This window comes from Toxorhynchites rutilus, chromosome 3, assembly GCF_029784135.1.
Source record: "Toxorhynchites rutilus septentrionalis strain SRP chromosome 3, ASM2978413v1, whole genome shotgun sequence".
Taxonomy (NCBI): domain Eukaryota; kingdom Metazoa; phylum Arthropoda; class Insecta; order Diptera; family Culicidae; genus Toxorhynchites; species Toxorhynchites rutilus.
The window spans coordinates 198,379,049-198,395,300 of record NC_073746.1 but is presented as its reverse complement, the minus strand read 5'-3'; the positions used below and the strand labels follow the sequence as shown (position 1 = coordinate 198,395,300).

Here is a 16,252-nt window from a genome sequence, read left to right as displayed (position 1 = left end):
TCTTTCACGCTACAAGCAAATAATTCCCCTTCTGCTTTCTTCCGTACTGTTTTCATATACCGCTCCCCTAACCAACTTAGTGACGAAACGGCCTCACCTAGTACCATAGACCCGTCTTGGCTGCTGCTATGGAAATGACGTGAGCTTATACCTTGATTTTTCTGAGGTTTCCAATCCTTCGATTGGCCACAGATAAGTATCCATTTATGAAGTATATCTCCATCTCGGAGAAAAGTGTGGTAAACAATGTCCGGGTTATTTTTGCGTTATGAGAACCTTGTTTCCACATCCTTTTACTGCACAATAATACGGCATCTGAAGTAAATAAAATATTCACAATATAATTTTGGCATGATAGAGAACCGCGAGATGAACGATTATCTGTGGAGGAGTTGGACAACAGATTTCTTAGACTTATAGCACTTTTATCAGACTCACAAGCTCATCAAATCCTCACTGTCCCCCAAAAATATTGAATAATATATAATATAAATACCTTATTGCAGCTATAGTACACTATTTTTCACGAATATATATTTGTTTATTTCTTCCTTCAGTTGTTTTCCTCAGCGAGTTGATATGAAACCATAACCACACAACCAAACAAAAAGTAAATTATTCAGAAAGCTACGTCTCGCTACTCGTCTCACGTATTGTCATGAAAGTGTCAAGAACGAAACACCTATAGTTTAGCATCTTGGGTCAAACAGTGTACTTTTACCCTAAAAGACGTAACATACCTATTTTGTTTACCAACATAAACACACTTTGCTTGTTACTCCACCCCGCTATATGCACTGATCCCTGAATATGAAGTCATGATTTGACACTTCATGAAAAATACAAATATCAAATATTGTCTTGCAAGTCACGAAGTAGTTTCAGCATAGCTGTTGGATTGAAATGGCAGAAATTGATTTATTGAATACCGAGAAGGTAATGTGAAAAATTTGACTGATAAATATTTGTTCTAGTTTTGTATCCACGATCTACTCACAATCAAGTAGTTGATATTGAACTATTTCATGGTTTAGGTTATGTACTTGCTTCTATAATTGATTGAATTGAACTTACAGGATGAATCCGATATTCGCCCCATGAAAGATACTCCTTTAGACGAGGTAGATATGGAAGACTTGTACACGAAATATAAGGTGAGTTCACTTCAAGTATGCTTCATGCCGTGTATCATGGTCAGCTTCATCTTAAAAAATACATCCAGATTCGTATCCTTGAGATACGATAGATATTGATTATGAAATACTCCCAAACGCCATTTAAAGCATTTTCCGGAAATTATAAAATAGTTCAACCCAACTACGAGCTACACAAACCACCCTGAAACCATCTGAAATATCGATAGAATCGATGGACGAGATATGTTTTTCCAAATTTTTACACTATACGATCCAATATTTGATGTGGGACTCAATGCCATTCCACATAAGTTCACGACCATATTTTTACACTGTTTTTACCCTGTGTTCATTTAAAGTTAACAAAAATATAACAGAAGCTGATCAGATCTGCGTCGTTCATATATTGTTGAGTTTGTCTTCACTGAAATTAGAACAATAGAATGCTTTGGAAAATATTTGAGATGATCAGAAAGATTCTAATTTTTTGGAAAAAATTGACTATGCATATCTCTTCTCTTATCCTCTCTCTATATATATAAATCTCGTGTCACGATGGTCGTGGTCGAACTCCTCCTGAATGGCTCGATTGATTTTCATAAAATTATGCACAAAAATATATTATTATTTTTTGAAAAGTTGTCTTTTGGTGAATTTGTTTTAGTTAATAAACCAGCTAAATAGAGGATGAGCTTATAGTTCCATTGTCCACTACTTCGTCAGGCACTGAATGAGTTTCATCATTAATGTTATCTATAGATGATTGCTCTTGTACTGTATTTATTGTTTGATTTCACAAGGCAAGCTTTGACGAAGCAATTAGCAATAGTGGATTGTTTGATGTGATTTTAGGTTGACATTCAACGAATCGTCTTTTTCTATATCATTCATTTGGTCCTTTACTAATTTGTTGTGGTAATTCACTTTGCATTGCTTTGCACATGCTTTAATTATTCCGAATAGTTGGAACACAGAAGCCATGTTTGGAGGAAATATTGCAGTCTACAATTTCTCTATTTTTGTTGGATATTTGGATGGCTAGGAAATTTATCAATAAACAAAATGATACGTCTTCCTTCAGTCACCATTCTTTCATCCAGTTTCAAAATCCATTCTTCAAACAACGCACTCACCATCCAAGCATTCTTGTCCTGAAAAATTCTTAATGTATTTAAAACATCTATGTTTGGCTGAGCTGAGTTCGTATCGAATTCAGATGTATGGCAACTATACAGAAATAGGTGAAACTGACACCATTCCTTTTTTGCCTCTCTCTAGCCATTTGGACATTTGAGAAAGCGTGATCCACAACAGCTAATACAGAATTATCGATTATCCACAATTTTAGACTCGATTATCTGGAGTATTTTATTTTTTATTTTTCTTATTTTGAGATAGGAAATATTAAATAATCAATATAGGTATCAAATGAAAGGGCTTGACTAGCAGAACATAGTTATTTATGAAAAACGCAAATCCAAGATGGCGCCATATATATATTTTTTTTCACAACCATCACACAGTAGAACACACTGAATCATGAAAAATCCAAATTCAAGATGGCCACAGTTCCCAATAAACAATCACTTTTTCATGGTTCCGTTCAGTTTGCCCTGTTTGTATTTATCAATCAGTCAACAGGAACGGGGTCAATTTTCTATTAATGTGGAACAACCCTACAAACATTCAAACATACATACAAACAGATCAAGCTGATCTGCTATATTCTACTAGTCGAGCACTTACATTTGATAGCCATATTGATGAGGTTTTGGAAAAAATATATGGCGCCATTTTATGGTGGCAGCCATTTTGGTTTTTTTCCTTCATAAATAACTATTCTACTAGTCAATCCCTTTCATTTGATGTAAATATTGATGGGGTTCTGAGAAAATATTTAATCCGCCATTGTGTAGCGGCCGCCATCTTTGATTTACATTTTCCATAAATAATTGTGTTCTACTGGCCCTTTCATCGATATCCATATGAGGTTTTGGAAAAACCCTAATTGATAGGATTTTGAGAAAATATCTGCATGATCTGTTATTTTGTAGCGGCCGCCATCTTGGATTTTCAAGATCATGGAATACGCAGTTTTATGACACCAGAGATAAAGATGCGTTCCAAATTTCAGATCAATCGGTCAACAGGAAGGGGGTTAAATTTCTATTAATGTGGTACAACCAAGGATGGAAATTATACGATCACTCGTCATCAGCCACTCGTTTCATAAATGTTCGTCAGTAGTAAACAGTCCGGACAATATCTGATCCTCAGCTTCGCCAGCTAAGATAAATCGTTTGTAGCGTGCCCACACGACAAACCTTCAATCGTATGAGCAATGCTTTGATTCCACTGCCATATCGCTTTTGTGAGATTTTGGCAGCTCTCAGTTTACAGTGTTCTCTATTGGGCACCTTACATGATTAAAAGGATTGACATTAAGTGTCTTCAATATCGTGACAGCTAGGCTTTCGACATCCGATCTAACCTCAATCAATATTTTGCCACCTTACACGGTCAATATCGCCCTCAACCCGAGACAACGAAAGTATCCGCGATGGCTAGTGGCGACATTCGAGTTTGGGATCCAAACTGTTCTCCATCAGATTAGAATGCTGAAAGGCAATTTTCAATTGGTAAAATTTGAATAAAAATATCTACTTGGTATTATTTAATTAGTTGAAGCGCGTAGTCCTAACCCTAACTTAACCTTTTTCCTCTGAATTTTCAGATATTCGTACTAAAATTTATTATTATAATATAACGTTAATTTCAGACACAATTTTTGCATGGGATTTTCTCACCACTTGCAGAAAAAAGTGATGCGCATTCACATAGAATACTAATTTGATTCGGAAAAGTTAATTTTCATTCATAATTTACACTTTAAAACTCGTTTTTCCTTCTCAATAACACATCATAATACTCACTTCACAAATACAGACTGTTCCTTTCAGTTTCAGAGATGCCAGATTATTTTAGTTTGCGAAAATATATCTGCAAGCAAATGTTTTCATTCCGTAAATAAGACTATGACAGTAGAACCCCGATTATCCGCGAGCGGGTGATCCACCGTGCGGATTATTCGCGACTGCGAGTTCCATAGTAAATCAATAGGCCTTACCGGAATTTGTTGATGAGTGGTAGGCTCATGTGGTCATGGCTTTTACATTATTTAGCCACTGGTATACACGACCTTATAGATGGATAGTTCAATGATTTCTGTATTGATAAAACATAGTTTTTATGTTGAAACATTTTATCATGTTTGCATTTCTTTCCTTTTCCTTTAATGGGTCATCCGCGATTTTCGTTATTCGCGATGAGTTTACTCGACTATTCCGCGGATAATCGGGATTATGCTGTAACTTAAATTAACACTTGATGTTTTTTCAGCTGCGATTTTCCCAGATCTTCTCATTCTCCAAATTTTTTAACGGAGTGTGAAGAAACACACAACTTAGACTAAAGTGGCTGCCCCGCTCGCTAGCGCAAAGAATGACCGAGTTCAACGTTAAAAAATTCTTAAGACGTTGTAAATTTTCATTCACTTTCTCACCATCACATTGTCAGTTTACTTTAAGGTTTTGATTTGTTTCGTGAAAAGTACCGTATTTTGCTATTTAACGTACAGTAATTTACATTTAATGTGACATTTTGACGTAGGACTACGTCTAACCGGAAGATATAGGGGGTGAAATGGAAATCTAGGCACTGAACAAGTAGGAAAAAATGCAAGATTTGGAACGCTTATAACTCGAGCATTTCTCAATAGATCGCAAAGGTTTTTGCATCAATTGATAGGAAATATATTTACGCATCTATCATAACGAATAACATTTCATTTTTCTTGAGATAAATAATTGAATAATTGTGAAATATCAAGCATTGTCAAAATGCACTATGTGCCCATTTTTGATTGGTCCATTTTGTGCTCCTCAAATCGTACCGACCAAAACGGGCAACCAGCGGCAGCAGCGAAATAGAATGAAGCACGATTGGAAAGGAAAAAGAAAAAAATGAACGAAACATTGGTCGCAGTCTCACACATGCGTAATTCTTGAGCCAGCCAGTCAGCTTAAAAATCCCCGCTCCGCTGCCGTAACGATCATTCTCATCTAAACCGTGCACCACATAGTTTCGCATCACATCAGATCAACAAGCCAATATAAGCAGCCATGTCTGGACATGATAAAGGAGGAAAAGTGAAGGGAAAGGCAAAATCCCGCTCGAACCGTGTTGATCTGGAGTTCCCCGCAAGGGTAGCTAGGCCGAGCGCGTTAGTCCCAGTGCACCAGTCCACCTAGCCGGCGTTATATAGTTTCGGCCGCCGAAGTGATCGAGTTAGCTGGCAAAGCTGCTCGCGACGATAAGAAAACCCGAATTCGGAACAGAACACATTCGGTTCGGTGGACATCAAGACAACAGGCGGTTGCAGCGAGTGGCGAGTGGCAAACGCAATCGCAAAACGGCATCAGGTAGCAGAAGAAAAAAGTTTGTTCTTTATACAAACTGCTTTGGTGGCAAATCCAGAACAAGGCGGCATCGAGGGCGTTCGAAATGGTTTTTTTCAAAACCACGAGTAAGTTTTCTAAATTGGAACCATTCCATGAAACAAGGCGCTTTTCAGGGCCATTAAACCTTCCAAAAAAGAGTTTAGGAAATACAGTTCAATGCTTTCTAAAACATTATCCAAAATAATAATAAAACACAAATTGATTTTCTCATAATTTGTTTGCCAGGATCTGATGAGTATGTGAATTTGGCAGTTGTTCTGAGCTTATTGATATTTAGTTGGGGACTTTCCTGATTATTCAATTTTCACCAATTCTTAAATTGTTTCCAGATTGAGAGTACAGTAATTTACAATTAGTTGGAAATTTAGCTAATTGGACGGACATGTAACGCGACTTATTTAGTTGGACATTTTTGTAAACATAGAGATCCAAATTATGACCCCACATTGAAAGTCGACACTGTACCACTGTCATCGCAAATGTTCAATTACAGGTTAAAATCGCCTTCAATGCGATACTGAGTGGCGCTTCGGCACGTCGCATTGAATGTAATTTACTGTACAACATGTCACAAAGCTGGATGGGAAGAAATTTTCCAACTGTGAAAGCTGTGGCGGATGGCAACAAATCGCTAAACAGGAAGGTTTAGCCGAACAAGATGGGGATATCGAGTGATAACAAAACAATAAACTCTTTAGATTGAAGATAATTTTGTGATCCTGAACAGGACCCTTTTTAGCCTGTATGTGAATCCAACGAGCGAACAAATCGTAATGAATGTATTTTTGACGTAGGACTACGTCTAACCGGAAGATATAGGGGGTGAAATGGAAATCTAGGTACTGAACAAGTAGGAAAAAATGCAAGATTTGGAACGCTTATAACTCGAGCATTTCTCAATAGATCGCAAAGGTTTTTGCATCAATCGATAGGAAATATATCTACGCATCTATCATAACGAATAACATTTCATTTTTCATGAGATAAATAATTGAATAATTGTGAAATATCAAGCATTGTCAAAATGCACTATGTGCCCATTTTTGATTGGTCCATTTTGTGCTCCTCAAATCGTACCGACAAAAACGGGCAACCAGAGCAGCAGCGAAATAGAATGAAGCACGATTGGAAAGGAAAAAGAAAACAATGAACGAAACATTGGTCGCAGTCTCACACATGCGTAATTCTCGAGCCTGCCAGTCAGCTTAAAAATCCCCGCTCCGCTGCCGTAACGATCATTCTCATTCAAACCGTACACGACATCGCTTCGCATCACAACACATCAACAAACCAACCCAAGCAGCCATGTCTGGACATGGTAAAGGAGGAAAAGTGAAGGGAAAGGCAAAATCCCGCTCGAACCGTGTTGATCTGGAGTTCCTCGCAAGGGTAGCTAGGCCGAGCGCGTTAGTACCAGTACACCAGTCCACCTAGCCGGCGCTATATAGTTTCAGCCGCCGAAGTGATCGAGTAAGCTGGCAAAGCTGCTCGCGGCGATAAGAAAACCCGCATTCGGAACAGAACACATTCAGTTCGGTGGACATCAAGACAACAACAGGCAGTTGCAGCGAGTGGCGAGTGGCAAACGCAATCGCAAAACGGCAGCAGGTAGCAGAAGAACAAAGTTTGTTCTTTATACAAACTGCTTTGGTGGCAAATCCAGAACAAGGCGGCATCGAGGGCGTTCGAAATGGTTTTTTTTCAAAACCACGAGTACAAAGTTTTCTAAATTGGAACCATTCCATAAAACAAGGCGCTTTTCAGGGCCATTAAACCTTCCAAAAAAGAGTTTAGGAAATACAGTTCAATGCTTTCTAAAACATTATCCAAAATAATAATAAAACACAAATTGATTTTTTCATAATTTGTTTGCCAGGATCTGATGAGTATGTGAATTTGACAGTTGTTCTGAGCTTATTGATAGTTGGGGACTTTCCTTTTCTTAAATTGTTTCCAGATTGAAAGTACAGTAATTTACAATTAGTTCGACATTTAGCTAATTGAACGGACATGTAATGCGACTTATTTAGTTGGACATTTTTGTAAACATAGAGATCCAAATTATGACCCCACATTGAAAGTCGACACTGTACCACTGTCATCGCAAATGTTCAATTACAGGTTAAAATCGCCTCCAATGCGACACTGAGTGGCGCTTCGGCACGTCGCATTGAATGTAATTTATTGTACAACATGTCACAAAGCTGGATGGGAAGAAATTTTCCAACTGTGAAAGCTGTGGCGAGTGGCAAATGCAATCGCTAAACAGAAAGGTTTAGCCGAACAAGATGGGGATATCGAGTAATAACAAAACAATAAACTCTTTAGATTGAAGATAATTTTGTGATCCTGAAAAGGACCCTTTTTAGCCTGCATGTGAATCCAACGAGCGAACAAATCGTAATGAATGTATTTTTTTGCCATCGCTCCCTTTTAACGCTCATTCGTTGGACTCGCCCCTCTGGCTGAGTCTGCCGATTTGTCTCTATCCTGTGAGTGTGTACCGCTAGAGTATAAAACACGCGGACCCCAAAAAAATATCTTATTTTCTTTCAAACCGTAAACCCGTGTGTTTGTACGGTATCGGCATCGTGGACGTAACAAAGGAGGACAAGTTAAGGGAAAGGCAAAGTCCCACTCGAACCGTGCAAGTGTCCAGTTCCCTGTTGGTCGCATTCACTGATTGCTCCGCAAGGGTAACGGCCGAACGGATTGGTGCCGGAGCACCAGTATACCTAACAGGGATTATAGAGTTTCGGCCGTCGGAGTGCTCGAGTTGGCTTGCAAAGCTGCTCACAATTTGAAAACCCGCATCAAGAACAGAACAGCTTCGGTTCGGCGCTCATCAAGGCAACAATTAGTTTCAGTGAGTGGCAAAGTGTTTCTCCGGCACGTCGCATTAAATGTAATTTACTGAACAATATGTCACAAGCTGGATGGGAAGAAATTTTCCAACTGTGAAAGCTGTGGCGAGTGGCAAACGCAATAGCTAAACAGGATGGTTTAACCGAACAAGATGAGAATATCGAGTGATAACAAAAACACAACACCAAAGGTTCTTTTCAGAACCATCAACATATTCATAAAGAGTAAACAGTAAACTAATCCATTTTTCAGGTAGATAGGTAGGTATTCACGAAGGAGAAGAAAATAAAACAATATATTTAAAATATATATTTAACAAAAGCTGTCCCCTTTGTATAGTCCTACGTCACTCCGGTTATGTCCCCGACATTACCCACCCGTCTTTTTTGCCATCGCTGCCTTTTAACGGTCATTCGTTCGTCTCGTTGGACTCGCCCCTTTGGCTGAGTCTGCCGATTTGTCTCTATCCTGTGAGTGTGTACCGCTAGAGTATAAAACACGCGGACCCCAAAAAAATATCTTATTTTCTTTCAAACCGTAAACCCGTGTGTTTGTACGGCATCGGCATCATGGACGTAACAAAGGAGGACAAGTTAAGGGAAAGGCAAAGTCTCACTCGAACCGTGCATGTCTCCAGTTCCCTGTTGGTCGCATTCACTGATTGCTCCGCAAGGGTAACTAGGCCGAACGGATTGGTGCCGGAGCACCAGTATACCTAACAGGCATTATAGAGTTTCGGCCGTCGGAGTGCTCGAGTTGGCTTGCAAAGCTGCTCACGACAATCAGAAAACCCGCATCAAGAACAGAGCAGCTTCGGTTCGGCGCTCATCAAGGCAACAATTAGTTTCAGTGAGTGGCAAAGTGTTTCTCCGGCATGTCGCATTAAATGTAATTTACTGAACAACAAGCTGGATGGGAAGAAATTTTCCAACTGTGAAAGCTGTGGCGAGTGGCAAACGCAATAGCTAAACAGGAAGGTTTAACCGAACAAGATGGGAATATCGAGTGATAACAAAAACACAACACCAAAGGTTCTTCTCTGAACCATCAACATATTCATAAAGAGTAAACAGTAAACTAATCCATTTTTCAGGTAGATAGGTAGGTATTCACGTAGGAGAAGAAAATAAAACAATATATTTAAAATATATATTTAACAAAAGCTGTCCCCTTTGTATAGTCCTACGTCACTCCGGTTATGTCCCCGACATTACCCACCCGTCTTTTTTTCTAATTGAACAGACCTGTAATGCGACACGTTTAATTGGACATGTTTACATCTAATTGGACATTTTTGTAAACATCGAGTTCGGGGCCTAAATTATGCCCCCACATTGAAATTCGCCACCAGACGTCGAATCTGTACCACTCTCATCGTTAATGTCCAATTTCAGATCAAATTCGCCTCCAATGCGACACTGAGTGGTTCCTCGGCATGTCGCATTAAATGTGAATTACTGTATCAGTTTTCCAAACCAAAAGCTTTCATTTAGGATTCCTACAATTTCAGAAGTTTATAAATTTTAATTGCAATCACAAAAAGACTAACAAAAATTAAATGTCCGCTTGCAAATCTGGTAACTCAGTCTGGAAGTCCGTGGGATAAAACGTCAACATCATGCATACATATGAAATGTCACGATATTGATGCCCGAAAATCAGAAAATCCGGATTTCTGAGTTGTCGGCCATGTTCAGCTGTCATTATGCTCTCAAATGTCATCATATTGTCAATAAAGTTGACCGTGTAAGGTCCGCTTATGTGTAAGCATGACGAAAACGAAAGCATCGCTCGTTGCTGGTGACGTCAATACATCTGACTAGTGGTATATACCTATTCATTGATCGCTCGAGGCGATTTTTTCCCATCACTGGTCAGGGCTATGTCTTCCAAGTATTTAAACAACATCAAATAAAAACTTTTATTCCAATTTCAACAAATTAAAATTGCTTTGTTACCACAAACATGGTTAATGGCCGTGCGGCGTTCTTAAACTTTTATAGCCTTGCATGGCAGATGGAAAGTGTATAGGGGAAGTGGGGGCATAGTGGTCACCCTAAGGAACATGTCCATTTCCAGCGTCCACATACCGCTTCAATTTCCGTTTTTCGAAGAATGTTATATTTCAACTCATTGTTGTTCAAGATAGCAAACGGCTTTTACTATAAAAATTTAAAATAGTACATTTTTCACCATTAGAAAAAAAAGTTAAAAAATCGAACTTTTTTTGCTTGGAGGTAAAGTGGTCACCTAGTAGGGACAAAGTGGCCACCCGAAAATATTAACTAAATGGGATAGATTTATGCATTTTTTTCGTTCAAATTTGTTCAAATCATATTTGATATAGCAGGTACATGTATGAAATAAGCTTGGCCTATTGACCTAGAGTCTCAACTTAAATTTTCTCATGTATACAAAAACGAAGTAAGAAACATAACGTTCCGCATAATAGGGCTTGGATTGGATTTCATGGCACCTTCGATTTTACAAGCATTCTTCTCTCCATAACTCGATACCTCCCTAACTCGATGCCTCCCTTACTCGATGTGTTTTGATTCATTTTCCCTGGATTTTCACCTCCCTAACTCGATTGATTTTCGCGTCGCGTACATGTTTTTGTGCGTTATTACCTCTGATTTCAATTGCTCTTGAAAGTGAAGACGGAGTGTTCGTGTCATCAAACAATTTCTTTTCAAGTATGGAAAACCACGAGAAACATTTTAAGCGAACAATCAAACCGAGCAGGTCGAAAGGTCTGGACGGAAGGAGTTTGAAGCTACAAATCATTTCAGTATTGCACGGTATCAACATTGAATAGTAATAAAGGTTCCATTTTTTTTTCATTCCATTTTTACTAAAGTAAAAATGGAATCGGAATGAAAAATTGAATCTAGACCAAAAGCATATAAGGTTGGTCGGAATCGAAAAGCTGGAGCGTTTAATGGATTTTTGTCTTATCAAGCCAGAGAAAGCAATTTACCTCTCTCATGTTCTATTCTTCGGGATATGGTTTGCGAATTTGTCCAGAAACTGGGAATACCCAACTTTAAAGCACAACCAACATGGACGGGAGCGATAAACTACCGTTGCTGATCAATGGAAATAGTAAAAACCTACGATGTTTCAATAAGAAGAAGTCATTACCAGTGATATACGAGAGCAACACCAAGGTCTGGATGGCCTTAATGCTTTTTGAGGAATAGATCATGCAATTTGACAAAAAAAATTCCAATGGAAATAGAAAGGTATTATTCCTGGAATTATGTGATATGTTAATGTATCATACTTATATCTATTTCTTCTCAAATATGGTCATGTTCGTTGATAACTATACAGCGCATCCAAAATCTCTCCGACCAAAGCTCAAATCGATATGTTTACAATTTTTCCACAAATCTTTACTTCCGTATCTCAATAGCTGGACTTCGACATAATCAAGAACCTGAATTAATTGAACAAAGATTGCAAGAAATGGAGGATATTTGTCCTTCTCAACCTTCATGTTATTCAGCATTCTCACTGTATTTTAATGCACTCTAGGACCCTCCAGATATACCGGTATTGGATGCAAATCTGAGATTATTTAAAATTGCTTCAGGAAGCCGAATTTTCAATGATGATGGTGATATTCCGCTAGCATAATTAATGCGTCGTGAGCTTGCTGATGTCGACGGTACAATACCGTTCGATTGCTCAATGTCTTTTAATAATTAGTGCAAAAAGGACCAAAACATGATTTTCTGTGATCTGTTGCCAGATACCGATATATTGAAAAGTGTTGAAAAAGCTGAGAAAAACGCTGAAGATAGTAGTTCTATTGAGATGGAGAATATTCAGGAAGGTTCAGACGATTGTGTCGAAATTACATCTTCGAACGTTGAATCAAACCTGGAGAATATGTCCGGAATATTGAAATCAACTGAAAATGTTCCTGTGAAACTATTCGAACATTTCTTTGTGATTGAACAGTTCCTGTGTGATCGTTACAATTTAGTTTGAATAACATACTTAATCAATATGCATGGACTGCATGGGTTCGATTATATACAGACTCGATCAAATATGATTCGATTATGTGAAATTTAGGACTCGATTGTATACAGTTTAAAAAAAAAGTTTTTTTTTATAATTCAAATATGAATAATTTCAAGAAAAAAAATTAAACTTTCAACATTAAAGTGAAATTTAAGTGGCTTTTATAAGTACAGTGGGTTAAAAATCGCGATTTTTGAAGGTTTTGATTGAATTTTCATCAGGAATTGTTTATATCGATATTGCAGCGAAATTAAGAGAGATATAAGTTGGGCGTCAAAGAACAATTTGTAGAAGGATTTTATTCGTGAAATAAAATCGTCTATCACCTCCTGAGAGATTCTGGAAAAAATATTTTTTTATATGAGAAAGGTTTTTTTTTCACTTTAAGGGAATGAATCAAAAATTTAAATTCATACCATAATTGGAACACTTACCCTAATATATGACAATTTATCACATGAGGGGCTTAGAATGAAAGGGGTGTAAGTGATTTCATCGATTTCTCTACATCGACTCTCTCTTTTGGTCATAACTTAGCTTCAAATACATTCCCAGCTGTATTTGACAATGCGGAAGACAGGTCAGAGCCTCATATATCGGATTCTATAACAAACTCAAATTGGAACGATTTTGCAGTTGAGTTATTAACTGAAGAAAAAGTTGATGAAGAGAAATCGATCAAGTCACTTACACCCCTTGCATTCTAAGCCCCTCACATAAAATAAAATTGAAAAGATATTCTGTATCTCGATACCTCCCTAGCTCGATGGTCCCATTGAATATCGAGTTAGGGAGAGTTGACTGTACAACGGGAATAGAATACAAGAAATAGTTTGTGTTTTTTTAAAGTTTTTGTCGGTGGTCATCAACTTGGTGCTCTATTCCTCGGTATGTCAAACACAAGTATGAACACAAGAGTCACGAAAGTCTCACGTATGTTTAGATCGTTAAAACATTTAAACACACTTACAATACATTAGTTATTTTTCATTTAACAACCATCATATTCACTAGAAATAATTTTTATGGCAGAACAGCGTTTGCCGGGTCAGCTAGTAATAATATAAATAGGTAAACACTCAATAATCATTTAAGTAACGTTATGCGGTACGTTAGTGGTTAGATAGCTTTCAAAATTTCATCACTATATCTCATTGTTCTTTCTATTCCATGAATCCGACAGAAATTACAAAAATTGCTCGAGTTTCTCGAAGTCCAAGAAGAGTATATCAAGGATGAACAAAGGAATTTGAAAAAAGAATACCTTCATGCTCAGGAGGAAGTGAAACGTATTCAATCCGTACCGCTTGTTATCGGGCAATTTTTAGAGGCAGTCGATCAGAACAATGGAATTGTAGGTTCGACAACGGGATCAAACTATTTCGTCCGCATACTTTCCACCATTGATCGAGAGTTGTTGAAACCGTCTGCTAGTGTAGCTTTGCATAAGCATAGTAATGCTCTGGTCGATGTTTTGCCTCCAGAGGCAGACAGCTCGATTTCAATGCTTCAAGCTGATGAAAAACCTGAAATACAGTATTCAGACATCGGTGGAATGGATATGCAGAAGCAGGAAATTCGCGAAGCTGTTGAGTTACCACTTACACACTTTGAATTGTACAAACAAATAGGCATTGATCCGCCGAGAGGAGTACTTATGTATGGGCCTCCTGGCTGTGGTAAAACCATGTTGGCAAAAGCAGTCGCACATCATACTACAGCTGCGTTTATAAGGTGAGTCTGTCATTACTGTTATCACTGTCTTAAAAAGATGAAATTTGTTTTACAGAGTTGTTGGATCTGAATTTGTTCAGAAATATCTTGGAGAGGGACCCAGAATGGTACGAGATGTATTTCGTCTAGCTAAAGAAAACTCTCCGGCCATAATTTTTATCGATGAAATAGATGCTATTGCCACAAAACGTTTCGATGCGCAAACAGGAGCCGACAGGGAAGTCCAGCGCATTTTGCTAGAGTTGCTGAATCAAATGGACGGGTTTGACCAGACAACTAACGTTAAAGTGATTATGGCTACTAATAGAGCGGATACATTGGATCCTGCATTGCTGCGACCGGGACGTTTAGATAGAAAAATTGAATTTCCTTTGCCGGATCGTCGACAGAAGCGATTAATTTTTTCGACTATCACAGCAAGGATGAATTTATCTGAAGACGTCGATCTAGAAGATTATGTTGCCAGACCAGACAAAATATCAGGAGCGGATATAAATGCAATATGCCAGGAAGCCGGTATGCATGCTGTCAGAGAAAATAGGTATTTATACACTGATAAATTTAGAATAATGATTTGATAAAACGTTTCCATTATTTCCATAATTTCAGATACATCGTTCTGGCTAAAGATTTTGAGAAAGGTTACAAAAATAATATAAAGAAGGATGAAACTGAACACGAATTTTACAAATAAATAATATTTCCGTAATTTCTCATTTGAATATTTTGCTAAATAAAGCACATAAAATTTCAAAACCAAGTTTGTAAGTTTTGTCGGAAAAGTCTCGATCGTTCGTAAGACACTCCCCCTTCTTTCGCTCATACAATTCTTCCACACACAGCTGCATAATTATTACGTTTCACACATTGATTTTTATTCTTTTTTTTTACATTTTTTTCATTTAATCCTTTTTTTGCAGATTTTCCTCATTTTTTGCTTTAATTTTTGTTATTTTAACAGATATTAAGGACACTTCCAAAATTCTTTTTAACTACATCTTTTTGATTCCACCTAAATTCACGAATTCCTCTTTGAAAAATGAACAAACTAGCGTTTGGGTGGTTCTGTTCACAGAAAGCAATACAATGGATAACCAACCACGATACTGCTTTGCAGAGGGGATTTTTACAATCAGCTTCCCATGTCAAAAAATCTTCTATTTTTTCGAATTGCAATTTAAATCTATTTTTTACCATTTTTGTTACCCATTCTTTGACCACTTTTGAGGAAGTACAATGATGAATTCTATGATAATTCCTATCTTGCATATTATTTCCACATCGTTCGCAAATATCACTCTTTGCGTCCTTCATTCTATATTGTTTCGATTTCTGTCGATTTGCACATAGGTCGTTAAACAGCAGAAACAGTGCTGATCTATCTTCTGCTAATAAATAAGAATTACTTTTCCAATGAGCAGTCGAACTTATTCCGGGAAAAATAATTTTAACGAGTGGTAGAAATCCTTGTTTTTGAATTAATGAACGATAAAATTGCTTAACAGAATCTACTTCATTATTCAATTGAATCGATTTTTGAATCCTTTCCATTTCGAGAAAGTTTAGCTAGATGTTTGAAAATCAGTAAATATTTTTCGCCGATGATATTGTCATGCATTGGGTTATCTTTAACAATATTCCCAATAAATAAGTGCATTACATTTTTCAGTTGCGTCAATTAAACCGACTCCGCCGTTATCGATATTGAGATATAACTGTTTTCTGTCCACTCGAAAAATGCAATTTCTCCAAATAAAATTTCTAATTATGGTCTTCATTTTCGCAAAGTGCAAATTTTTGGATGGGAAAAGCTAAGCTAAATACCATAGCTTTGATAATATAAAGGTATTCACATACCACACTTTTTAAATTAAACACATACTGCAAAAAGAGACCAACCATAATCTCTGCTTTATGTCATTGATCAATTTTTCGTAGTTCACATCAGTATTCCATGTAGTT

General features: G+C 37.5%; 1 protein-coding gene across 1 annotated transcript; it reads left to right on the top strand.

Annotated features, from left to right (window-relative positions):
- Positions 1-786: 786 nt before the first annotated feature.
- LOC129776919 (26S proteasome regulatory subunit 6B) lies at positions 787-15,046 on the top strand. Its single transcript, XM_055782862.1, has 5 exons — positions 787-936; positions 1,077-1,154; positions 13,740-14,290; positions 14,346-14,831; positions 14,900-15,046. The coding sequence occupies exons 1-5, from the start codon at positions 904-906 to the stop codon at positions 14,982-14,984; spliced, it is 1,233 nt and encodes a 410-aa protein (XP_055638837.1). The 5' UTR covers positions 787-903; the 3' UTR covers positions 14,985-15,046.
- The last annotated feature ends 1,206 nt before the right edge of the window (positions 15,047-16,252 follow it).